The following is a 27,098-nucleotide window of genomic DNA, read 5'->3' as shown; positions in this document are numbered from 1 at the left end:
CTTTGTTTTTCGCTTGGCTTCCTGGAAGTAGGTGGAGGATTGGGACCGCAATAATTTTTTATCAAAAAATTGCCTGTTTGTAATTTGGGACCACTTCTCCAATGAGTTATGTAAGCTTCTGGCTCAAAGAATAAAAACACATAATTTTAGAGGCCACAACTGTTGCCTCGCAGATCATCGATAACTGAAATCACACTATTTTTTAAATTTATCTAATGATACAACAAAATCTAATAATACAAAACATATGTACATGGAGACTATCATGTTTTTGCACGGAATGCAGAGACATAAAGAAATTAAACTTTGACTGAAACGACTGGCGGAAACAAAAAAAATCCTTGGGATGCCCTAAATTCTCTGTTTTCCATTTATTTCTGTTCCCAATTGGGGTTTTGGTAATCAATGGCGGTTGTTTTTCGGCAATCTGCCGGGCATGTTTAATATGGCCGCAGTATGTTTATGGGGTGGCTATGATGGGAACCACCTGGCGTTGCTTCTCTTGTGAAAGACCCAGAATATCTGAGTTGCTTCTCTTGTGACCGTTCCTAGAGATTTGAAAAAATTAATTGCAATTATTGGCTTGAGAAAAATAGGAGCAATCAATTAATTTAGTTGGCAACACGTAAAAATCAATTATGGCAATAATTGCAATTTTAAATGAATTAAACTTGATGCTCTATCAATTGTTTTTCTTTGTAGATTTGAAAACGTGGCGCGTGATCCATGCGCCGGCGCCCAGCAGTAGAAGCGTCAATAGGAACAACTGTAGAGTAATGGAGGCTGTTGTGCTACTTGCTTTATATTTTTTGCTCTGCAACCCTTATGGTAATATGTCGGCATGTCTGCCCTACATAGGTGGATTTGCATCCATTACAAGTGAGTTTATAAACCACGTGGGATTAGAGGTCTTTATCAATTCTAGAATTATGGCTAGGTAAACAGCTCTTATATTTCCGAGTGGTGAAAATTGTCTGTACAGGATGAATTTTGTTCAGCTTCTCAACAAATTCATTGGAAAGGATACCTCTGTACTGTAATTCGAATTGTTGTTTCTCATTATTTTTTTGCTGTTTTACGGCTACACCTGCGTTATATCCCTTTCCTTTTTTCTTTCATTCGCAGCGGGTTAATTGTATCATTGACAATATTCCCTACCAAATGCCTAGGTCATTGATTACGCTCCCATACTTCTTCAATTTTTCTCAATGCTTCATTGAACGCTTGCAAATTGCTGGTGGCTCGAAAAAGGCTGTTTATTGTTCCCTGGATTATGTTTTTTTGATGTTGAAGGGGTGCACAGCTCCTATAGTTCAGAATTCGTCCAGTTTCTGATAGTTTTTGATACCATAATAACATGTCGATATGCATCTGCTACATCAAACCGAAAATGTATATTTACTCAGAGAGAGAGAGAGAGAGAGAGAGAGAGAGAGAGAGAGAGAGAGAGAGAGAGAGAGAGAGAGAGAGAGAGAGAGAGAGAGAAGACTTAATTCCCGATTAAGGGCCCATAAAATATAAATCAATGAAATTCATTTCCACTATTTAATATTTACAGAGCTCGTACAAGAGGGGCAATTGCAACAAACAAACCATGAGCATCGAGAACAGGGATTGAAAAATGGAATGTTGGTTTCAAAATGTTCAACAATCTTTTTTATCTTGAAATAGTCATCATCGATTATCCGATAGAAAAAGTTAATCATGTTAATTGACCGTTCGTAGAAAGATCCAGGGGCTACTTTACGTTTGAGTTTGAACTTGTTTCTCCGTCTTCTTGTCACACGAAGAGATAAAACTTCAAATAAAGATTATTTCAATTTTGAGCCAAGAGAAGGAACAGTCGGCAGTCCTCAACTTGGATTCAAAGGGCCATAGGTAGGATTTTATGTGTGAGAAGAGTGTCCAAGTAGTTCCTAGAGTTCCCGTAATCCCATCGCAAGCACTTTTTTTGGATATTCTCGAAGACCCTGAGGTCTGCAAGGGACAAGCAACAGATTTGGGAGACATAGAGGAGTATTGGAAGAACATAGACGACATAGAACTTGTACTTGATATGTGATGGAGTGCTCCAAGGTATAGTATTTTTAAGCTTGTAGAAAGCTCTGCGGCTGTTGGTGATTTTGCATTGAGTATGCGTGTTCCATTTAAACTTTCTGTTGACGTAAACTCCGAGATCCTTCACAAACACTTGTTGGGGAATTGTGACGTTGGCGTACTCTAACACGGGAGCAACAGTCCCAAAAGAAATACATAGGCTCCTTTTCGCGTTGACTAACATCCCGTTTGCTTGATTCCAATTGCAGAAACGTACAAGATCATCATTGAAATTCAAAGAGTCGAAAACTAGTTTCGCGTCATCAGCCAATAGCCACATAATACTGTCCAGAAGAATACACGGCAGGTCGTTGAAAAAATCAAGTAGAGCAGATGTAAAAAGTTTTGTAGATACGATTGTAGATATGTAAAAATTCGTATTAAATATCCTTGAATGAGTCATTTTGGTGTTTTGCATTTTGTTTTCTGGCTTTTCATTTTTAGCATTTTGTTTTGTTTATAACCTGACGATGAAATTTTTAAATTGACAATCCTTTTTTAAATCTTTATATTTTTTCTAATCTTGATTCAAAATTACTACAAAATTGGGTGGAAACTCAAGAGTCTTACTCTAAATCCTGCATTACTACTACTACTACATATTACACTTTAATTGCTTTTTACCATATCTATTTTGATTATAATTCTGGTGCTTTAATTTCTTTATCTGTTGCATCTGATTCTTCAATTTTTGACTACTGTTAGGATTTATAAATACACATAGGAGTTGACTTGCTGCCCCCGAGTTGACCGACTACCTTTTTAGGGGAGGGGCTTTCTCTCAATTGACCTTATAAAAAAGATTTGAAAACACTTTTGCCTTGATTGACCTAAATATGTACGCAAATGGTTATATCATATCTGAATTTTTTAATTTCTATTCAACGACAAACTTTTTAAACACCCAAATCCGCCAAAATACGATCTCTGACAGAAGTTTGTGATCTGGGAAGTTTTTCGCTAGTTGCAGGTTTGCGACCTGGCAAAATGGTGCTTCAATTTTTGCCAAATATGGGGCAATTAATTGTTCGTTACAATCAGTTATTGCAATTAAAATAGAGTAACCAATCAATTATTGCAATCAATTAATTGCCAATTATTGCAATTAAAATTAATTTTTCCAAATCCCTGATTGTTCCGTGTCTGAATAATTTTCCAGATATGCTATGAGAATGGATAGTGGTCATCTAAAGCGTGAAAAAACACAACATACTAACTACAGTTCTGTTAGCTACAATGAGGATAATGAAGATGACTATCCAATTACTGCGAAGAAACAGAAGTTTGACAGCAGAAATTGTCCCTACTTGGACACTATAAACCGAAGTTTTCTCGATTTTGACTTCGAGAAATTGTGCTCTGTAACACTATCCCCGTTAAACGTATATGCTTGTCTGGTCTGTGGATTGTATTTTCAAGGACGCGGAAATTCAACTCCAGCTTATGTTCATAGCGGAGAATGCGGTCATCACGTATTTATGAATTTGCATACTCTTAAGTTCTTCTGCATCCCCGATAACTACGAAATCATTGATTCGTCCTTGGATGACATAAAGCATGTGTGTAAACCTGTGTTCACGAAAGAGCAGATCGAGAGGTTGGCCTTGCAAGAAAAAGTTTGCAGACCCATAACAGGTATTATTTTTTTTATCTTTTGCAATTGACGATCTATGCTCTTGGCGACTATTATGTAATTGCGAAAACTGAACCACTAAAGGGAAACTGAACTCAATGTGGGACAAAATGTTACCACAGCTTTTTCTACTACTGCTACTACTAAATTTTTTAATGTTAAGTTTATAATAACTGAACTATTTTGAACATAAGGGTCCCAGGTTCCTCTTTGGAATAGGTTGCTTGTAAGAGGTCGCAGGAACGTCGCAAGATTTTTCGCAAAACTTTTTGGACAATTAGGAGCAGTGGTCTATTAATTCTGTTTGGTTCTCATTTGATTATTTCATTAAACATGCGAAATTATTTTGATCTGTACGTGGCAGTTGATCTGTGAGTGCCAAATAGGCTGTAAATGCACAACAACAACAATACTACATCGTAAAATCATTCGCTATTTTTTTAAATTTAGGAAATCCTTACCGGCCAGGAATTGTGGGCTTGAACAATATCAAAGCCAACGACTATTGCAATGTAGTGTTACAGATTGTGTCACACATCCCACCAATCAGGGATTTCTTTCTGCAAGAAGAAAACTATGTCAACATTCCCAGACCTACAGGTGAGTGGGCATTCTAAACTGAATTTGTTTAGTGAAAGTCAGTGATCAGATTTTTCACCCAACTAAATTCGTCTAACCAATCGAACTCCGAGATATTTTGGAGATTTGACAGAACAACTATGAAACAAAAATTGTTAAAAAAGTCTACCAATGTCAACAGCCAAAGTTTTCTGAATTCAAATTCAACTATTCGACAAAAAGTTTTTCTTTAAAACAGCATACCTGTTTTTGAGCCATAGACTACAAAAATGGGTAAACAAAAAATATATAATAGCCGCCGACAGCCTCTGAAAGGCTATTGCTTAGGAGCATTCTTTTTTTTGCAACTCATTGAATTTGTGCATTGGGAGGCTGTCAGTGCATTGGGGCGCTGTCTTATTACAACTCGAAGAGGAGTTTTGGAGATGTCTTTTTAAATCAGTTTTATTGGGAGTGAATTTAAGCAGGAAATGAGCAGCGTAAAAATTCTGGAGTGGATTTGGTGCTGAACAAAGTTGAAGAGTAGAGCGAAAAGACAAAGTTTTTTTGTTCGTACCGCTGTTTTCGAGAGCGCGAGAAATTGAGATGCGAAAAAAGTTTGTAAGCGTGCGGAATATTTTGTTCATCTGAGGCTTTTTGTTTATAGGTTTGTTTGATAGTATTAATTTAAGGGTCGTTTTGACAGTGGTTTGAAGGTTTCGGGTAATTGATATGAATTTTGTGCTTATATGCATTTTTTTCAGCTATTTTGCTGATTGTACGCAAAATTTTGCCATTTTAAACAAAAATTCGCTTTTTCGATGTTTTTTTGTTCTCATGCAGCAATTGGACTTCCGAGCAAAATGGGCTTTCTGCGGTGCTTTTACGATATCCTTTTGTTCTATTACTGGAATTTAATCAGGTATGATCATTAACACCAATGAGTCATAAGCGATATTTTTCTCGTCAACAATTTTATCTACCCTGTCTGTTACAATAATGGGTCAGTTACTTTCTTACCTTCAGTTAACCAATACCGGATCTCGGTATTGTTGTAACTGAGAATTTAAATTGGATGAGCCACGTTAAATGCCAGAAAAACTTGGCGGTCGTTTCACAAACTCCGTGGTGCATTCCCTTCTACATCGCCCTAACAAAAATTCTACCTTTTACATTCCTGTGTTTTACGGTTCCAACATCTGGTGGCCTTATATCACTTGTATTCGCTTACACGAAAAATTTCAGAAAAAGTGTCAGATGGTAATTTGAAAAGCCTCTAGCATATGAAGACGATCTTGTCCAAAACAAAACTTTGCCCTATATTTATCTCATTCAATACTACGAATGGTCTGTCTTTATTGCACTATTAGCTGACTACTTCACTAACATCTGGACTTACATTAAATTAGTAGAAGCCAATTAGGCCTTCCTGCGACCGTTTTATTCCTGTCGATAAAACTGGAATCAATCCTCTTTCTTCATCAGAACAGTACAAATGGTAAGCCATTTACACAAGAACGATATAGTTGATTTCATTTTGAAGCCTTCTTCATTACGTGTCATTTTCACAGTAAAATGGATATTTTCAAGCTGAATAATGCATTCTCATGGTTTGTATTCTACAAGTATCCCTAATGTTCTTCCTGAGTTCATTTAAATTTGACTTTGCATTTTTGGGGACTATGTTTTCTGTTGAATACTGTTTTTCGTTAACTAAAGTCCTATAGTCCTTGCAGGGAATAAATACTTTCTTCTTTATGCAAATGCTAAGTGTTGCTAGGTTGAATTAATATTAAGTTTAATAGCCCTCAGTTTAGAAGCTGCATTACCTATAATTTTAGAATCCAACAGAATTGGAGAGTTTGCGCACAAAGTTAGTGCACTTATTGACACTTAGAACAATCCTGTCAATTTCTTTCTCATGTTTTTTCTTGTCTTTTTCAATCCCGATATGCGTCGAGCGGGTCAACGGCAGCTATTTTCCGGCAATTTCCTGGCTATTTTAATCATGGTGAACAAACAGGAACCCGAATCCACGTAAAATTACATGATTAACTCCCGTAATTTTATAATTGCTTCAAAAATTCCGGCTGTTAAAAAATCTGGGAAATAATCAGACAGAAGATAGTAAAGACAATTTTGAAAATAAAATAGTTAAGTTAAAGTTTAAAAACTCTTCCAATATTTCTCCAGAAATAAAAGAAAATGGCAGAACTTTCGGTGACAGATTCGAAGAAAAAACTCGAAGAAAAATCAGAATTAAAATATGTTCCTGTTAATAGAGTTTTCACCGTGTCTCCACAAATTCAATATATCCCGAAAGTATAAAAACTAAAATTGCAAAATTGGCACCAAGTGAGGTTTGAACTAAACGGTACCAAAACTATTAGAAGCTGTTTAAAAGAACAGAATTGTTGAGTAACTAAATACGGCTCTCAGGAATCGCAAGTCCGAGTGGTCAAGGAGAATCTTGTCAAAAAGCAGCGGAGAAAAAAGACAGTTTTTAAAACTGGATAAGTTATTGTGATTACCGTTGTGTTGGAATCATTGATACAATTTGAGCGAATAATGTCAAAGTTAGTACAAATTCTGAAAGCTGTGATTTGAGCTAAAATGTTGCGCCAGAAACTTTTCAAGGTCATTTGAAGTAACATTAATGATTGCTCTCTTACGATTTTTGTAGCAATTTTTATTAGTTAAGCTTATTGTTGGTCAAGCTATTTTTCGTACTACCAAATTTGTTGGATCGTTTTTTTTCGTCTGACCGATTGACTTTTCGTCCTCAAAAACGGGATAAACAGCTAAATCTCGGAGGGCATTGAGTTCTCTTAGAGCCTTACGTCTTACTAGTAATTAAATATGCGATTCACCGAAATTGTTTAGGAGACAAAAGCCCATAATGTGAAGGGCGTTTCTTAGGTTGAATAGTTTGCCCCACCCTCTCCACCCTTCTAACACACACGCACATTTCGCACCCCTCACTGAACTCCACCTCATTCCACCCGAAACGGCGAATGCTCGACCCCTCTCGGGGCTTACCCCACCACCAATTAAGCTAAAGCTGGCCTGCAAAGTCGCAGCTTGCTACTGACGAAGCCAAACACTTGCCAGTCGTTTGAGAGCAATTCGCCCGACGTTTGTCGGTTATGTTTATAAATCTTGTTTTTGGCAGCATTGGATAAAAACAAATTGAATCTGGACAGATTAATTCTTGATCTTTGCTGATGAAAAATGACTGAAATTGACACAAAATATAAAGAAGGCAGGTGACTTCAAAGATTTATGCAATAATGTGGCTTCATAGATTTTTTGCAGCCAAATGTTAAAATTGGACTCAACAGTTGGCTGGTTTGGTGCTAACTGTGAATTTTAGCTAATTTAGTTATTGAATCTATGCGAGAGTAATTTTTAATATTAAATTTTTTCTAACATAAAAGAGCAAAACTAGATCAAAACTGGACAAAAAGGTCTACTTCAAGAGCTATCTTGGTTCCTCTGTTGTCTTTCAAAAGTATGTGGCAATAAGTATACCCTATACTTATTAAAGAGTATTTAAGAGATAAATACATGATAATTTGAAATCGTTGCCAGATTAGAAAAAATAGTTTTGTCAGAACTCGTAGTATTTCAGTGGTATGAAAACAGATGAACGTAACCTCAAACGGTTTTATTTTTTTAATCAAAAATTTGGTTAATATAATAAAAAGCCTGTAAGCAAGCTGAGAAGTCACAAACTAAGTGAATTAAGTTGCATTTAAATTTTTTATTAGGCCAAATTAAATAGAGAAATAAATTTGGCGGGTTTTGCTACCATTTTTTGGTATTTCAATCAAAATTTCACTTTGTTGTTAATTCTAAACGTGCCTCTATGCAAACTTTCGTGATCTGAATTTCTCTCATCCACAATTTGAAGCATATCAACTTAATTGGCGTCATTTTACTATTAAAATTGAAATGATTGAAATGAAGAATGCGCAGCAATCTTAAAAGTGTTATATAATAAAGTCATACTCATGCAGCCCCCCCCCCCCACTTTCCGACGTTTGTCAGTTATGATTTAAATACGACATAAATCGACAAACAACTGAGCTTAGTTGCACTGGGTGCGAAGACAGTAGATCTGAAGTTGTTAAAGTTATTAGAGAAATATTTTTGTCAAGTGGGTTAACAATTGGAGATTGTTTATATCTGTATTATGTTGACACTTCTTTTGCTCCTTATTTTCAGTTTTCAATTTTTAGTCGATTAAGTTTCTACTTCATGGTGCTGTGATGTTATGCCGCAGAAGTATATTTGAGTGCTTTAAATAATAGCTGTGATAGCCAGCTATTGTTGGCCTTCTGTTGGTTTTGACAACTGAAAGAATTTGAATCGTCTGTTCACACATTTTCATAATTTTTGAAGTCAAATTGAAGTGATTTTGGTCACTGTGAAACCGGAAGTGGAGGGGAGAATCAAGTGGTTATACGGCGTGAAATTTTTCACTCTAATTTTAAAGTAAAACAGTGTTTGAACACACAAGTTTGTTTTCTTAATTGTGATTTTTGTTCACTTGGGGCTATTTTACTTTGGTTTTAGCTGTTTTCAGGTTTTTTCCGGTAATTGAAGTTTATTTGAAGGCAGCCAGTAGAAACCGCGCACATGTAATACAGTTTCTTCTAAATCAAAAATTACATCTCAGCAAATACTTAAAAAATGAATTTTCTCTCGTTTGGTCTTACTTTTTTAGACTGCTGATCTACTAAACTATTGCTGCTATTTTCTGGCAATATTTCAGCTATGTTTGTTTTAGCGCAAGTCATATCACACGACCATTTGAAGGTTCTTCTTCAAAGACTGGGTGAACTATATAGAAAACTCTGGAATTATGGGAACTTCAAAGCACACGTATCACCTCACGAAATGCTGCAAGCTATAGTCCTATGCAGTAAGAAAGTATTTCAAATTACAAAACAAGGCGATGCAATAGACGTATTATCGTGGCTTTTGAATTCACTTCATATAGCACTGAATGGAACCAAGAATCTGAAAAGTTCGGTCATATCTCGGACTCTGAGAGGAAAAATGAAAGTAAGCAGTCGCAAATTAATTCCAGCAGAAGTTACGAATCCCGAGGAATTGACTAAGTTGTACAATGATCCGGAGTATTATGAAAAATCCGAGGAGCAGCAGTTTACTTATTTGACATTGGACGTCCCCCCGATGCCACTTTTCAAGGTTAGTGTCTCATTGGTTGCACTAATCAGATTGAAAAAAAGAATGGAAATGTTTACGCCTCCCCCCCCCCCCCCCCGTGGTCAACAAACAAGTTATTTTGTGTGTTCATTTCGGCGTGCGAAGAACAAACTATTGCTTGTTTTTGCACTGACAATGGTTCAAGAGATGGGTCTATCCATTATTCCTCAAAGTTTATATTAACCCTTATGAGTTTGTCAATTATGCAGTTACAATATACTGGGAGCAGAGATTATTGACTGCTCCCGGTATAATCACAAAGTGCCAAGTAAGACGTGAATTTACGAAATAGCGTCTTGATTATTAAATTTTAGTCAACTTGTGACAACAGCAGCAAAAATTGAAAAATTGACCCCCCAAGAAAAATATCATTTTGTAATGGAAAGTTGTCAAAGAGATAAAGTAAACGGTCCCATGGTGTAATGGTTAGCACCTTGGACTCTGAATCCAAAGATCCGAGTTCAAATCTCGGTGGGACCTTCTTTTATAGTGAGCAAATATAGTTCTACAGCAACAGTTCAAACAAATTATTATTTCCTAACAAATCATATTATCTGATTTCCGAACCCCTGTGGGGGAAAGCCAAAAATCCTGACTACTAGAGCAACTGGGAATTGCTGCAACAACTGGTACATTCATAAATTAACACGGGATACCTCCATGCAAAACTCGAATTGTCTCAAGGAGGTTCTCTTTTGAGAGGCCACGTATGCCATAATTGCTAAAATGAGTTTCTGGGCGATCTAAAACTTTAATTCTAATATTCTGACGGCGTTCAATCGGCCAATCAGTTTCAGTTTGTTTTCTCATTTCGGAAGTTAAGCTAGTTTCTACATTTTGGATTATAAATTTTTGACTTCAGATTGTTCTATTGCTTGTTCTTAGTATCGTGAAAAGATTCTTCAAGACTTTAATAGTCCGGAAATCGAATTTGAACCAACTCGGAGTTGCTACAAATCAGGTTCATCATTCATCGAGTAGCACTAAAACTAGCCTGACCATATTGCAATCTGATCGGAAACGGTATCATTTAATCAACTTTTCAAAACTTTTCATGGTTCGGGGGAAAAGTCATCGTTCGGAGGAAAGTATGAAAGGGGATTCCAAAATTTAATGGGATAGAGCATTCTTTAAAAATAAAAAAAAATGAAGATTGTCAGATATAAATATCACAAAAGAGTTTTCACAAAAAAATCGATTTCTCGACATTTTCCAATCTTTTTATTCTCTCGTCACTTCATTGGAACAATTGAACATACATTTTTTCAGTGAACACATTACGGCTTAACGGCTTCGACACCGTCTTCTAGCAGAATTTTGGTGGAATTTTCTGTTTTTGTCTTTGTTCTTTCGGTAGTCGTATGAAAAATTCGCTTTAATGGCAGGTCTTAGCGGCTTCTATGGATGAACAAAGCAACCTATCAACTGATTTCGGTTGATAACTATAGTTTTTCATGACTTTGACGTATTTTTAATTGCTCTTGAACGCAGTTCATAGCAATTATTGTAAACGTGTGTGTCTTTTTTTTATGCAAATCTTTCGCTTGACAATTTTGCGCTTTTCTTCTAGAACATTCTTTGACTTCTCAAGTGACTTTTTTACGCTTTCGTTCATCATTTTTGAGTGATCTCTAGTGCTCCGAAGTTGCTAATATAAAATCGGGTTGCAACATAGCAAAATTAACGGACTCGTAGCGCAGTGGTTAGTGAGGGTGGCCATGGATCGAGAGGTCAGTGATTCGAATCCCGGCGGGGTTAAATTTTTTTGCACCCATAAAGAAAAATTGATCTAGACTGAAGACCATGAATTAAATTGCCTCGCCTGTTGTTCAAGAGAAATTCTTCCGACATTTGTCGGTTTATGTTTTAACTTTGCATTTGCTGTTCTTTTTTGTGTGCTTGTTACCTAGTCTCGTTAAGCACAGGTCGAATATCACGTTTTAAATAAAGGCTCATTTGAACATAAATATTGTTTATAGTGCGTTGTTCATTGTTTTAACGACTTCGACGCAGGTTTTTGGCAAAAAATTTAATATTTTTGTTTATTTGTCTTTTTTTGTAAATATAAATGGGCCTAATTAATGATTTGATTTCATAGCTAATGTCTTTTATGACTTTGAAGTTAATTGTTTTCGAAAAATACAAATGTTCTTCTTAACTTCTTCTTTTTGTTTTTAACCACTTGCTGTCTAGTATCGTTATTCACATATCTTATCTAATTATATTTGTTAACGGAAAAAATTATGGTTTTTCGTCTGTATTTGTGGTTTGTTTTTGTAAACACGCGGAATATTCTTGATAACTACAGGTCTCAATGTTTTTATATGGAAGTTCAGATGAATTTAAAGCTATTTAAAGTTTCTAATAGTTTTTCCGTATTTGAAATTATTTGGTTTCAAAAATAAACGTTTTTTAACTTTGATGTTTTCGTGCTTTTTTCTGCACTTGTTTTCTGAGTCCCATTAAGGACTGGTCCCATGTTTCCTCGTAAAATACAATTAATTTTGTGTATTTTAGGTTTTATTTGACGCTGTTTTGACTTTGTTTTTTTTTCTTTTCTAAAAATGATTGTTGGATATGAATGTTAGTTGTTGTTTTTTATATTTTTCTTTGTCTTGTCTCGTAGTCTTTATAAAGGCAGATGTCATTGGACCTCTAATGTGGCATTATTTATTTTACTAATTTATTTGAGTTGGGAACATTTTAAAAATCATATACCAATTATGTTTCAACCATATTTGAATTTTTGAAAATTTTCTGTCGCTTCGTCATTTGGTGTATAATTCAGCCAAAATGTAACACAATATGCAAACGCATATTACCGAGCCTCCATGTTTATTTGGTAACCTAGACGTAATGAAGCAATTATGCAAAAACTGTGCATAAGAGAAAAGGTTCAACTAACAATTGCTTTTTTAAGAAACGTTCCCAAATAAATAAATTTAGACGTAACAGATACAAGATATAGCTGAGAGAGTTTAAAAAGCCTTGTTCCTGCATAAAATCTTCGAGAGAAAAACTTCGAAGAATTATCTTTAAAACAATTTTCCTCATAGTTTACAGAAATGTAGATTTTGAGGTGTTATAGTTTTAACAGCCGCCTTCATCTTCTCAGCCGGCTATTATAGCGCTCCTATTTTTTTTTACTTCGTCGAACTTTTTTTAATTTTACCCATTTTGCCGCTTTTTCGACATTTTGCGTGAATTCTTTTGACTTCTCTAGGCTAGTTTTACTCTTCTGTCATTCTACTATAAGTTCTTTTAAACAGCAGCAATTCAAAATAAAGAGAGTCAGTTTAAAAAAAATCAAAGTAAGAAATGGAAACGGGATAAACCCATAAAGCCCATTTTTAGATGCCCGGTACGTGAACTTTGTTCTCATAAGTTTTAGTTACTATCTATAATGCTTATTGGTATTGATACTAGATCCTGTAGCCTCTCACTGAGACAGGAGTATGTTCAATTACGAAATGACATCAAAATAAATCGCACTTAAAAATGTTTATATAAAAAAATCAATTTTTGTTGATTTTTTCTTTTCTTTCAATCCCAATAGAGTTATGGGAATCAACGGCGGCTATTTTCCGACAATCTGCCGGGTATGTTTTAAATTTTATGAAAATTATTTGTTGGGTTATGGACTTTCGCAAGCGGAATAAAAAGCGTTTTTAACTAAGTGAAAGAATTAATTTCTCAAAAATGTGAGAAGAACAAAATGATATTACTGTAGAATTTAGAGATTTACAGGAGAGATCTGATTATTAGATCAAGATGGTGATTTGAATTTGGGGATGGAAAAGGACTCATAAATCAGCTGTATATATACCCATTATCAGTGTGAAAAAATCAAGATACAAAACTAATCTTAGCACCGTTATTTATAGTGGGGGTCGCAAAGGTTACCCAATATGGTTTGCTTCTGCAAATCAGTCGCAAAGGGAACCATAAATGGAATGCATTTGCATTTTTTGTAAGAATTCATTCACACTTCCGGAGATATCATCATCATTGAATACATGCTGGGAAGATTTTACATCAATTAATCTAACTCTAATAATAGTTATCTAGATTCACCAATTTGAATCGAATATTGATTCTAAGCACCATTTCTTGACGATTCATTTATATAATTTCTTTGATCGAAGTCATATTGCTTGTCTTTCTAATCTGGTAAAACTTTCTTTCTAATTCTCACTAAGTTTAAGACTATAGTTTGATCGATATTCTAACACCCCCACTCAGACTTGAGCTGATTGCGTAGAGTCTGTTCCCATCAAAACTGCTCTGAATGTTTCCACTTTCGAAACGGGTAAGGACTTTGCGAAGATGTCCGCTGCCATGTTGTCTGTAGGGACGTAATGAATTGAAATAGTCCCATCTTCCGTCTTGTCCCGGATGAAGTGAAACTTTGTTTCGATGTGCTTGCTCCTTTTGTGCATGACTGGGTTTTGGCAGAGTCTGATACAACTTTGGTTGTCTTCTCCAATTGCTATTGGACGTTTCTGTTGGATGCCAAAATCCTTTAGAAGTTGTTTCAGGTAGAGTGCTTCCTGAACTGCTGCTGCTATGCCCTGATATTCTGCTTTTGATGAAGAAAGAGCAACTGTGGCCTGCTTCTTGACACCCCAGCTGAGTGCTGCGCCACGTCCGTTGAGCTTGAAGTAATAGCCCGTTGTTGATTTTCTGTCGTTCACGTCTCCAGACCAGTCTGCATCACTTTCCCCCACTAAATCATAACTAGCCTCTTTTGTGTAAGTAAGTTTTAAACCTTTTGAACCTTAAAGATATCGCAGAAGTCGTTTTCCGCACATCCAGTGTTGATTGGTAGGTGCATTCATGTGTCTGGACAGTGTGTTGACTGTGAACATAATGTCTGGCCTCGTCTGTTTGGGCAGATACAGAAGTGATCCAACCGAGCTTCTGTAGATCCTCTGGTCCACTTCTTCGTCTCCGTTCTGTGCTGTCTGAAGTTTCAAATTCAAATCAGCTGGAGTTCTTGAGGGTTTGCATTGATCCATTTGAAACCGCTCAAGCATTGTTTCTATGTAGCGTTCTTGGTCGACTGTGACTTTGCCCTCTTCTCGTCTGATTCTTAGACCCAGAAACCAGTGTAGTCTCCCTCTGTCTTCCATGTGAAAGGTTGCTTCTAGTGCCTTCTTGACATCAGAGACCACTGTCATACTTCTTGATGCTACTATGATGTCGTCAACCCAGACCAAGATGAAGGTGTGATCCTCTGCCTCTAATCTTGCGAACAAGCAGTGATCGTTCTTGCTTCTGGTGAACCCCTGTCTCAGTAGGAAGTTTGCCAGCTCTTTGTACCAGTTGTTAGCAGCCTGTTTCAAACCATAAATTGATTTATTTAGTCGACATACTAACTTCTCCCCATCGGATCCGCGTTTTACAAACTCCTGTGGTTGTTCCAGATATACTTCTTCCTCGATTGGTGAGTGCAGGAAAGCAGTCTTGACATCAAATTGGTGCATCACATGGCCCTGCTTCGCTGATAGCTGAAGTAGAATCCTGAATGTCTCTGGCCTGCAGGTAGGCGCAAAAGTCTCAAAGTAGTCCAGTCCTTCCACTTGTTTGAAGCCTTTCGCCACATAGCGCGCTTTGTATTTGTCCACTTGACCAATGGGTCCCAATTTCACTTTGTAGACCCATTTGCCCGGTATGACGTCCCTATCTGTGGGTGGTCTCACTAGGTTCCAAGTCTTGTTGTCTTGGAGTGCCTTGACCTCGTCCTTCATTGCCCGGTGCCACTGGTCGCAATCGTCACCTTGCTTGGCTTCGTAGACTGTTTTGGGTTCCACATAGTCGCCCTCAGTCACAGCAATATGGGTCCTGACTTCTCCAAAAAAATTGCGGAACATTCCTTGCTCGTGTCCCTCGTCTGGGCTCTGCTCTGTCCGCGTGTTCCAGTGCATCTTCATTGAAGCCAACTGTCTCTAACTGTGAGAAGTCTTCTGTGTCACTGTCTTCCAGTGACTCTGAGTCTCTGTGACTCCCTCTTGTTGCAGTAGATCCTTCATCTAGTGCTGTTTCTCCAACATCCGAGGCCTCTTGTCTCAATGTTGTTTCTTGAGTATTCACGCTCCCTGCGTCATGCCACTCCTCCCTTATTGCAGATGTGTCCTGTCGTTCTCTGTTGTCATCGTCTTGATGACCATCATCTGGGTTCCAGATTCCCAGTTCCGACCCATCATCTAGTAGGTCAGCCGTTTCTTTGTTGTCAGCGATTGAGCCCACTTCAGACTCCTTGATGATCACATCTCGAACTGCCATCACCTTGCGTGTGTTGGGTATGTACACCAGGTATCCGTTTTCTCCTTCAGTGTAACCCACAAACTTTCCTTCCAGTTCCTTGGGTTCAATTTTGCTGACTTCTCTGTCCCTCTTCCTCATGAAGACTGTGCAACCAAAAATAGATAATTTACTAATTGGAAGCTTAGGTTTTATACCTCTCATCAGCTCTGCTGGGCATTTTTCTTCTCCTCGTTACTACCAAGTTTCTGATCCTTGCTGCGTGAAGAATTGCTGCTCCGCACATCTTGGGAAGTCCTGAGTCAATGAGCAAATATCTTGCCATCTCCAGCAGTGTCCTGTTGCACCTTTCAGCTAACCCATTCTGTTGTGGCGTCTCTGGTATGGTCTTCTCCTGTAGAATGCCTGCATCTAAGCAGTACGTCTTGAACTGCTCTGAGAGAAACTCCTTCGCATTGTCTTGCCTCAGCTTCTTGGGCGTCCCCACACTGAGAGCAAATTTCTTCAGGCTGGCCAATGCTTCACTCTTTGCCTTAAACAATTTCACAAACACAAACTTCGTGTACTGGTCTGCAAACACAATGCAGAACCGGAACCACTTCCTTGCACTGTCAAGTTTCACGCTGTTGGAACTCATCTTGAATTCTAGAACGCTGCAGGCTAAGTAAAACAAATTATTTTCTTGTGTTAGTTTTACCCGAGTTCCCTTCTGGAGTTTCACGCAGCTGTTTCCTCTCACGAAAGTGAAGCTAAGTCCCCACTCCGTGCATTTTGAGACTGATAGGAGGTTTGAAGAATAGTCCGGCACACACAGAACATTTTTGAGTTCGCATTGGAATTCCCCTTTGTTTGAGGGTATGCTGATCCTCACACAGCCTCTGCCCACCACTCTGGAAGCCTCTCCGTTGGGATTTCTGACCACTGATTGAATGGGCACAAAGTCAAGGAACGCATCGATGTTCGTCACTATGTGATCTGTACAACCACTGTCCACTAGCATGCCTGCTGTCTTCCACTGGGTAAGAGCTGCCCAGCGTTCCTCGTCTGGTGTAGCCAATGTTGGACCCATTGCCACTGACCCATGTTTGCCTCCATCTCTTTGTCTCTTGCATGCAGTGTCTAGGTGACCCTTCTCACCACACTTGCTGCATTGTGCTGTCTCCTTCTTCCTGCAGTCCTTGACAAAGTGTCCAGGGATCCCACACACAAAGCAGTTTCCTTTCTTGGGTCCCTTCTTGAAGTCACGCTTCACTGCCAGTGCCACTGAACCACTTTGTCCCTTGTGTCTCCGCACCGTGCTCTCATGAAAGTTCTGCAGCCTTTTCCTCAACTCTGTGAAGTTCGTTGCCGGGTTGAAGCTTTCCTGTATAACAAAATTTTCATACCTCATTGGCAGACCATTGGGAACCAAGGCGTTGAAGAGGGTATCTGAGAATGCTTCCCCTGCTTCTTGTAGCCATGTGAGCAACTCCTGTCCTCTGATGAAGAAGCTATTCAAATCCTCGGCAGCTTCGAGTTGCAGTCTAGCAAGCTGTGTTACCAAAGTCATCACTGTCGGCGTCTCCACACTCTGAAATCTCTCTTGTAAAAGCTTCCAAGCCTTTGCTCCATCTCCGATGCCGTCATCTCCTACACAGTCATGTCTCATCAGAATAAGGGTTCTTGCATCTAGATTCAGTGCCAGATGGCACCACACATTGTTCCGTTTCTCATTGATGTCTGCAACTTCCTTCTCGTATACATCCCTCAGCACCTTGTGGTTCTTCTTTTCATCATTGCTCGCCCCATTGGTCTGGTGCAGTCTCATTGGGTTGCTCCTCTGTCCCCAGTAGTGATTTGTAGAGTCCCTTCGTCTGCATCATCGCCACAAATCTTGTGCTCCAGATTGGAAAGTCCTGTGCCCTTCCTGTGTAGGTCAGCAGCTTCACTTTCTGTTGATCCATTGGAGTTTGAGCAGGCAAAACAGTTGTGAAAAGAAAAGGTACTAAGGAGAAAAGGATTATGACTGTCAACAACAAATTAGTTTTGTTTTGGAAATTAATTTTATGACTTAGAAAATTGCTTGGCCCATAACCTGTTGGGTTATGGACTTTCGCAAGCGGAATAAAAAGCGTTTTTAACTAAGTAAAAGAATTAATTTTTCAAAAATGAGAGAACAAAATGATATTTTACAGTAGAATTTAGAGATTTACAGGAGAGATCTGATTATTAGATCAAGATGGTGATTTGAATTTGGGGATGGAAAAGGACTCAAAAATCAGCTGTATATATACCCATTATCAGTGTGAAAAAGTCAAGATACAAAACTAATCTTAGCACCGTGATTTATAGTGGGGGTCGAAAAGGTTACCCAACATGGTTTGCTTCTGCAAATCAGTCGCAAAGGGAACCATAAGTGGAATGCATTTGCACTTTTCTAAGAATTCATTCACACTTCCGGAGATATCATCATCATTGAATACATGCTGGGAAGATTTTACATCAATTAATCTAACTCTAATAATAGTTATCTAGATTCACCAATTTGAATCGAATATTGATTCTAAGCACCATTTCTTGACGATTCATTTATATAATTTCTTTGATCGAAGTCATATTGCTTGTCTTTCTAATCTGGTAAGTCAAACTTTCTTTCTAATTCTCACTAAGTTTAAGACTATAGTTTGATCGATATTCTAACATTTATTTTTTTAAAAATATTCATTGTAAGTTTCAGGTTTAAAAACGAAAAACAGCTGTTAAAAACATCGTTATCAATTATAAAAAAAAAAAAGAACATTGTTAATTTCCTCTGGTACACATAAGTATAAAAAGCAAATGGTAAAAGAGGCAATGTAAAGTTAAGAATATAACATTATGTAAAATTATAAAATCATTAAATTACTTAACTAAAAATTTGACCTTACATTATTAAAAAATGGCCTAAAATGCGAACATAAAATGTTCTCACAATTTTATATGTACATCGTGAAGATTAAAAATTAAAATTAAAATCTAATGCTCTCAATATCATCTTTAATATCAGTTACTTTTGGGTCCTTCAAAAATTCTTTCCAAAAATATTCTTTCAGTTGTTTTTTTAAGGAAGCTTTCGATGTTGTTTTCAGTCTAATATTAGAAGGCAGACTATTATAAATTGGAATGGCTTGTGCAATAAAAGAATCAGTTAAAAACTTATTGTTCTTTCTTATATCGAAAGTTACTTTTTTTGACCTGTCATGTTGTTTTATTCTCATGGTAGGGAGAGGTTCAATTTTATACGCTGGAAGATCGTTGCTGAGTAAGCGAATAAAATATTTTGAGCAACGATATTTCAAGAGAAAAGAAACTGGTAGTATTTTGTTGCGAAGTTTGAGATCTGTAGACCGATCGTATTTTCTCCTATTAAAAATGGATTTTATTCCCCAATTCAATTGTTTTTCTAAAGTTGTGAGTAATGACTTTTGCAACCCTATCAGAATTAGAGCGGAATAATGTAGATGACTTATTACTATTGCATTAAGTAATAAGACTTTCGTTTTCTGTGGTAAACTTTTACTTAGTGTATTCAAAACTTTTATTCCACAAGCCATTCTCTGAAGAATCTTTTTCACTTCTCCATCAAATTTTAGTTTGCTGTCTATAATTACGCCAAGATACTTCACACTATTTGATTCTGCTATTCTTTCATTGTCAACATTCAGAACAGTATTTGTTAACCTCTTCCTGGTGCTGAACACAATATATTCTGTTTTTTGTTTGTTCACTACTAACTGGGACTTTGCAAAAAAATCAATAATTTTTGAGATGTTATGTTCAAGTTTTGTTTTTGCCGATATTTCATCAGTGTCGGATGTAAAAAGAAAAGTGTCGTCTGCGTACTGTACAACCGTGCAATCCTCTTCAACAATCTTTGCTAAATCGTTGACGTAAATGTTAAATAATAGAGGTCCTAAAATAGTACCTTGTGGAACTCCTCTCTTCAAATTTATCCAGTCCGATTCAATTCCATTCAGAACAACTCTTTGCGTTCTTTTACTCAAATAATTCTCTACTAAATTGGTAGCATGTTCGTCGAAACCTATATTTTCTAGTCTCCGTAACAGTATTTTGTGGTTTATAGAATCAAAAGCCTTTGAAAGATCTAAAAACGCCCCTGTAACATTTTTTTTCTTGTTGAGTTCTAATCTTATTTGTTCTGTCGATTTCAGGATAGCATCAATTGTTGAAATTTGTTTTCTATAACCAAATTGACTAGCCGACAATAATTGCTCCCTTTCGAGGAAACTTGTGATTTGTGAACTGAACGCCTTTTCAAAAATTTTTGACAAAGCAGAAGTGACAGAAATAGGTCTATAATTGAGTGGGTCTTCGGGATTCCCTTTTTTGAAGAGTGGAGTTACACAAGCTTTTTTAAGATCTTCTGGAAATTTTCCTTCTGTAATGAATTGATTAATGAGATAACATAGTGGTTCCGCTAGCGCTGCTTTAGCATCTTTTATTGCCCAAGCTGGTATTTTTGAAGGACCGACTGGTTTACTTGTATTCAAAGAATCTATGAGCACATTTGTTTCCTTGGTTGTTATATATCGGAAATTGAAACACTTTCTCGGAGCAGTTTTAGGAGGAATGTTGTTTGTTTGTTGCAAGCCAATAAACTCTCCTAGAGTCGAAAATCTGTAATTTAGAAGATTTGCGATTTCCATGGGCTTTGTTATCTTATCACCAAAACTGTTTAATAAAGATTGAATTCTTGCTTGAGTCTTTTCTTTATTACGAAGATCTTGAATGAATTTCCATCTGGCTTTTTCACTGTTTAACTCCATAAAACTTGAAAGAAGTTGTTTTTCTTTTTGACGGATTAAATCATTTTTGGTTTCATCATCGCTAATTCTTGAAAACTGTCTTTTTGTTTCCTCACATAACCATTTTTCTTGAAGCAAGAATTTTGGTTTATCTGTTCTAATATAACAGGTTTTAATTGGAGCATGTAGTGCTAATGCTCTTTCAATAATTCTTTGAAATTCTAATAACATCATATCTCCTGTCACTGCACCGTAAAAGTGTCTCCAGTCTGAATTTTTAATAAAATTTTGGAATGCTATGGCTGAATATTTTTTTTTGTCAAAAAACTTTTTCTTTGTAGTTTTTGATTTTAGCATCACAGATTTAAGAACTGTGATTGTTGCAAAATGATCAGTTTTCAAAATCGTATCCGCTACTATGCCAGTTTCGAAATCGTCTGTTATGATATAATCGATAAGTGTTGAAGAAGAGTTAATCATTCTTGTAGCTGTGTCATTATTCGTTGGTTTAAGGTCATATGGAGAAATTACAGATTGCAGCAGACTTCTGTCGCGCTTTGCAAAATAGTTTAAATTGTAGTCTCCAGCAAGTATGACAGATTTTCCTTCAGCCATAGCAAGATCAATTCCCAGGACCAATTTTTCCAAAAACATCTTAACAAGTTTTTTTTCCGGACAGTATGATAAATTCAAAACGCATTTCTTTTTTTGTATGCTCAACTCAACCCATAAACTTTCAAAAATTGTATCCGGAAAGCAGTTGAGATCATCGCGGAGACGAGGTTTTAATAATTTTGGAATGTACATGATAATACCACCACCTTTTGTTTTTGTTGTTTGGATGCGATCTTTTCGAAAACAGTCAAAGTTTTGCTTATCTATATGCCAAAATTCTTCCGGATGGTTTTGTGACAACCATGTTTCACTAAACGCATATATGCAGTTGTAACCAATGTCTTGAATGAGTTCTTTCAACAGCAGATGTTGTCCTGCTAAACTTCTGGCGTTTTGATGTAGAATTTTTATTCTGGAATCAAATAATTTTAACTTTTTCATCATAAGTGCATATGGCAGAACTGGTCCAGGGTTTATTTCGATATCACCACTTTTTAGTAGAAGATACCATATAACAACCAAGAAAAAGGAAAAGTTGAATTTGGATGGTGAAGCACATTGTTTGCTGTTACAGATTCCTTTGAATGAAGGTATTCGAGATGCATAAGGAAGACTGTAAAAACATTCTGAAATACTATCGGAGGATGTGAGTAGTACACATAGTATAACTATGAGTCGAATACCTGCCATTTTTGGTTATATCTGATTATAAATCATTACACGTTGCAAAATAGCTTAAAAACAACAGAAACTGCAGCTAAAATCCATTTGTATAACGATATGTTTGTCTCCATGGTTTGTAAGTGTTAGCCCTACTCACGTATGCACTTTGAGAATATTGCAAAGGTTGTAATCGAACAAGATTACAAGAAGTTAAAAGAAAATGACTTAAAACTGCGTTTTTAATAAACGGAATTCCCTGCTGAAAATTAAAATGTATGTCATCGTAAAAGAGAGCGTTGTAATTTGCCATTTGACTCAACATGTGGCACACAGGAAGTATTTTGATTTTTTCAGTGTTTTCTTGTGTAACATACTCTCGCAGTTTTTCATTGAATTCATAAATTTTGTTGTTTGTCTGTTCGTTTTTCGGCAATTTTTTTAAAGGAGGCACTTCCATCAATACCAATGATTCTGGGCTGAACTTTTCCTGTATTGCAGAGACAAGATCTTTGTAATCTGAGAATAATGTTTCTAAATGATCACTTTTTTGTTTTAGAATAGCATTGGTCCCATCCTGTAAAATAACTGTTTTCATCTTTTTTTGATCGTAACCCTGTAATAATTGCAATTTCTCCTTTGTTGTCGAGCCTGGGTAAGCATGTATACTGCAGTCCTGAGGAAATGTCCGATCTCTTGCCAGGTGTTTGATTATACTACTACCAATTAAAAAATTTTCTGTTTTCTCCTCGATCTCTAATGTTTCAAACTTTCGAATAAAAACGTCATTTTTTGCACTCGTGTTAATCGTTGGTGTTATAATAGCTGAATTAGTTGTTACCTGTGTCGATTTTTTAAGGAATTCACTCACGGTTACCACATGCTCGGCGATGAGACTGTCCTTCTCCTCTAATTTTTGGTAAAGTTCGCAATAAATTTTATAAAGATCCGCTTTTGAATAACTATTAAACTTTTCTGCAGTCATCATCATGATTGGAATATATTACAGGAGGATATTTACAGGAGTAATTTACAATTATTGATATTTACAATTAGAACTATGTTACAGAATCTGTTGCTTAAAAAGAACTATTGTGCTAACGTTTAAAACTAGCAATGCATAAGAAAGTGTTTAAAAAATGAAGGTCAAGAAGCAACTGTATAGAATGAAAGAATTGTGTGAAAGAATGAAAGAATTGTGTTCTAAAAATTATAGTTCTAAAAATTTGTTACTGATCCCTAATTTTTTTGCTGAAGGTTTTCCACCTGTGATTTTATTAACCTTATATTCCATTAACTATGAAAATGTCACGAAGACAAATACAATAGGTTCAAAATCATTTCAATGCTATCGAAAAGTTATGGTTCGGCCTACAGTTACCGCTCTAAAAATTCTTATACTTGTAGGTTTTTAATTTCTTCCCCAGATATAAGAACTACAGCGTACAAATTTTTATATGGATCCTGCGGAGGATAAAAACTGTCAATCAAACAAAATGTGTTTTGTGAAGTCTAATAGTCGGAAAGGACAAAAATTTTGACTTTTTGTACCTTTACTTTTTTCTCCCGAAACAGTCGATCATTTCCGCTGAATCTATTCTCATAGGATTAAGCAAGGTTTTGGAAAACATGCTTGAAATACTAAAGAAATCCATATGGTATTCGAATCGATGACCTCTAAAGTGAGATCCGAAAGTGAACTCTATAAAGCTGCATTGTATTGGTGATGTAAATATATACAGTCGGAATTGGAGTGTTTTTTAAGTGCTAGACTGTTACTGTTTTGCAGGACGAACAAGAACAAAACGTGATTCCTCAGATAGCATTGACAACTCTACTGAGGAAGTTTGATGGAGTACAAGAGAAAGAGTACAAGACATACAAAGACTCAACAGTGAAGAAATTCGCCCTCACTCATTTGCCCAAGTTTCTATTGATTTACGTGAAGAGATTTCAGAAGAACAATTTCTTCATCGAGAAAAACAAGACTATTGTCAACTTTGCTTTGAAAGGTTAGTGCATGTTTCACGATTCGGCTACATAAATTTAAATTTAACAAAAGTAAATGCTCAAGTCGCAATTCAAAGTAAAATTGTGACACGAGTTTTCCTTTTCTAAACGACTGCAACAAAACATTGCGATTTTTGTCTCTTGAGTTATTATGGGGTTTAAAGGAACATGTTAGGCCGCGTGAAACCATTCATAACAAGTTACTGAAACATGTTCAAAAATCAAGCAAACGTGATTTGTGTCTTGATTTTGAGTTTTTGTTGGACTAATCCTTGATATCAGTCAATTATAGTAAATCGTCTGTGCTGAGCATATTTAGGCCGTTTGTAAAACAGCTCTCTGAAGCACAATTAATCTCATTTAAGCATATTTAAGAGTTCAAAATATCCCATCTTAACCATGTGCGGGCCTTTCCCATATAACGTTTAGCCCCCTCCCCAGAGTAACGTAATATGAGAAAGACCCTTATGTTCTACATAGCTAGCGTATTCAAATGAGTCTAAGTCAACTGAAATAATTTTTTCAGGAGCGAAGTTAATATTTTTAGTGCATAAATTTGCCAATATGATGTGATTTTTTTTGTTTTTGTTCCAGGCCTTGACATGACAGAATTTCTAACTCCAGAAGCCAAAACAAAGTACTCCAACGAAAGTTGTCTGTATGACTTAGTTGCCAACGTAGTACATGAGGATGAAATCACAACAGAAACTTCTCAGAAACTCATTTCAAACAGTAAAGGGTTGTACAAAGTGCATATAATTGACAGACCGTCTCAGAAATGGTTCGAGCTGCAAGATTTGCACGTGACTGAAATATTGCCTCAGATGATCACACTTTCTCAGGCGTATATTCAAGTGTATGAGAGACGGAAAAAGTAAATGTATATGATGTCAAGTGTTGACCTTTACTTGAATTTGTGTTAGATGATCCTAATTAATTGTTTCTCATTCAAGTTTGTTTCGATTTATATATGAGATTGATTTCTAAGCAATTTCGGAATTGAGGGTACGGCCTTCAGACTTAAGCAGTGATTTTGTGCTATTTATATTTAATTGCTCTCGAACGAAGCAGTTTCAGAACGTTCGTTGACATGACATGAGTGACTTTTTCATGCTTGTCTTCTTCATTTTTGAGTGATCTCAATTGCTCTCACGTCGAAGTAAAGCCAATGATTCTGTCCAGGACTCCAGGGGTCGGTGGTTGCGATCCCTCGCTAGTCGGACGTTTTTGCTCAAATTCTTCGCTGGTCAGAAGCTTTTGCGCCATAAAGAAAAATTTACACAGGCCTCAACATAAATTGCTCACCTGTCATTTGAAGTTATTGGGTTCATTTTTGAGTGACATAAGTTGCTCTCCGTCTGAAATGAAGTTTGTTGCTAATATAAAAGCAATTATCAGCGAAAGATCATCGTAGCTAAGTGGGTGAGATAATGGAAGGCCATCCTGTAGGTTAAGGGTTCGAAACCCTGTGGTGTCCGTGGTTTTTTGCAACCATAAAACAATTTAAAGCTACGCTTCCTCTAAATTGAATTGCCCCCGCTTGTCGTTCGAGAGCAATTCACCTGACCTTCTAGGTTTAGTAATAGCCGCAGTCAGCCTCTCAACGGCTATTATTTAGGCGCTCGCCTTTTTACAATTCAAAGAATTTGAATTGTATTGGAGCGCTATTAGATCTGTTCACACATTTTCATGATTTTTGAAGTCAAATTGGAGTAGTGATTTTGGTCACACGAGTGGTTTTGCGGCCTCAAATTTTCTCGCTCTAATTTTTAAGTAGAGTGTGAAAATGGTGTTTGAACAAAAATTCGCTTTCTCGCTAGTGGTTTTTTATAGCTGCGAAGCTGTAAGCTGAGCGTAGCTATATTGCGGTGCTCTTGGTTTTTTTTGTTTCGTCGTCTGACGCTCTTTTTTCGTTTTACATTTGTTCACACAGCAAAGCTGAAAAAGTCAAATTTTCTGAATGACTTCTTCCTCTCACTAACGGCATTTGCGCGCGTGACGTCATTTCTCACTCGTTTTAGCAAAAGTTTTTAGGTTATTTGCGTGATTAGATTTTGATCATACGTGACCTACATCACTCAATAAAATGACTTTTGCACTTTAAAACTTAAGTTTAATTTGAATTAGTTTCAGGTCAAAGGAACTCATATGTGCAGTAAAGGTCCCTAATAAAAGGCTTCTGCGGAATGAATTTCAACAAGCTTAATTAATTTATCGCTGAATGTTTTTTACCTAGTTTTTTGAGCGGCGTTTTTTCAATTTAGATCAGTATCTGTTTCTATCTCTATTATATGGCACGCAGGTCTATTCTTTCGCAGCTATTCCGGCAATCTGCCGGCTATGTTTGTTCACATGCGGCAATTTCACTTTGATGTTTACTGTTTTTTCGATTTTTTGAATCGGATTTTTTTAAATGGTTTTCCCAATCCTTTCATAGTTCATTCTAGTCCTAATTTTTTGTTTGAACCAAACTTCCATTTCTCGCAAGTGGTTCTTTGTTCACGTGCGGCATTTTGAGTTTGATTTTCTTTTTTTTTTAAATTTTTTTGATCTGATTTTTTAGAAATGATTTTTCCAATTCACTAACAGTCCGTTCTAGGTCTAGTTGTTTGTTTAATCAATGAAAATTCTTTGAATTGTACGTCAGGGCTTGTCCTGCTGTTTTTCAATTCGCTTTACCTCTTGATCACGTTGTTCGTTTTACATAAGTCTTTATTTTCACGCTTTGACTTCTGACTTGCCTCACTCACTTAGCAACTGAATGGATTTTAATTTTTTCACGCATTGAATTACACAATGCACAAATGACCAGAACTTAGAAATCTATGGATTTCATTTTTTTTGTAAGTCGTAATTTAGTTCTTGAAAATCATTTTCCATAACCTTTTCAATTTTTAGCTGCATACAATAGTCGCATCCGGCAATCTTAGCTGTTCGCTGAAGTATGGACATATATAACTTTATTTACATTGAAATGACGAGTAAAATCGTTAAAGTAACGAGCAAGGTTTTTCTTTGTTTTTTGCAAAAGAAGCCTGACATTTTGACAACCAAGTTAGCCTTGTGTGCAGTTTTTGTCGTCAACGTTTTATAAGAAAGTGCTAAGCACCTATTCGACGTATGTTTGATGATATCGTTTTCTCTTTGAAAAACTGGATATTTTGCGCTCGCATCAGCCCCTTCCTGGCTTTTATTTTAATTTCACCTGGTACTGCTCAAACGTATCTGACTTAGCATGAAGA

The 27,098-nt window shown here is 36.6% G+C and overlaps 1 protein-coding gene and 1 non-coding gene across 2 annotated transcripts; both read left to right on the top strand.

Moving 5' to 3' along the window:
* The first annotated feature begins 3,109 nt into the window (after positions 1–3,109).
* On the top strand, positions 3,110–24,808 carry LOC142350251 (ubiquitin carboxyl-terminal hydrolase 39-like). Its single transcript, XM_075402026.1, has 5 exons — positions 3,110–3,732; positions 4,181–4,330; positions 9,081–9,505; positions 23,636–23,858; positions 24,451–24,808. The coding sequence occupies exons 1-5, from the start codon at positions 3,264–3,266 to the stop codon at positions 24,732–24,734; spliced, it is 1,551 nt and encodes a 516-aa protein (XP_075258141.1). The 5' UTR covers positions 3,110–3,263; the 3' UTR covers positions 24,735–24,808.
* Positions 9,932–10,003, top strand: Trnaq-cug (transfer RNA glutamine (anticodon CUG)). The gene has a single exon. It is a non-coding gene; the product is annotated as a tRNA-Gln (tRNA).
* Positions 24,809–27,098: the final 2,290 nt, after the last annotated feature.

Source organism: Convolutriloba macropyga, chromosome 12 (assembly GCF_964194025.1).
Source record: "Convolutriloba macropyga chromosome 12, txConMacr16.3, whole genome shotgun sequence".
Lineage (NCBI taxonomy): Eukaryota > Metazoa > Xenacoelomorpha > Acoela > Convolutidae > Convolutriloba > Convolutriloba macropyga.
The sequence above is the reverse complement of the archived record's forward strand: the minus strand, read 5'-3'. Positions and strand labels throughout refer to the sequence as shown.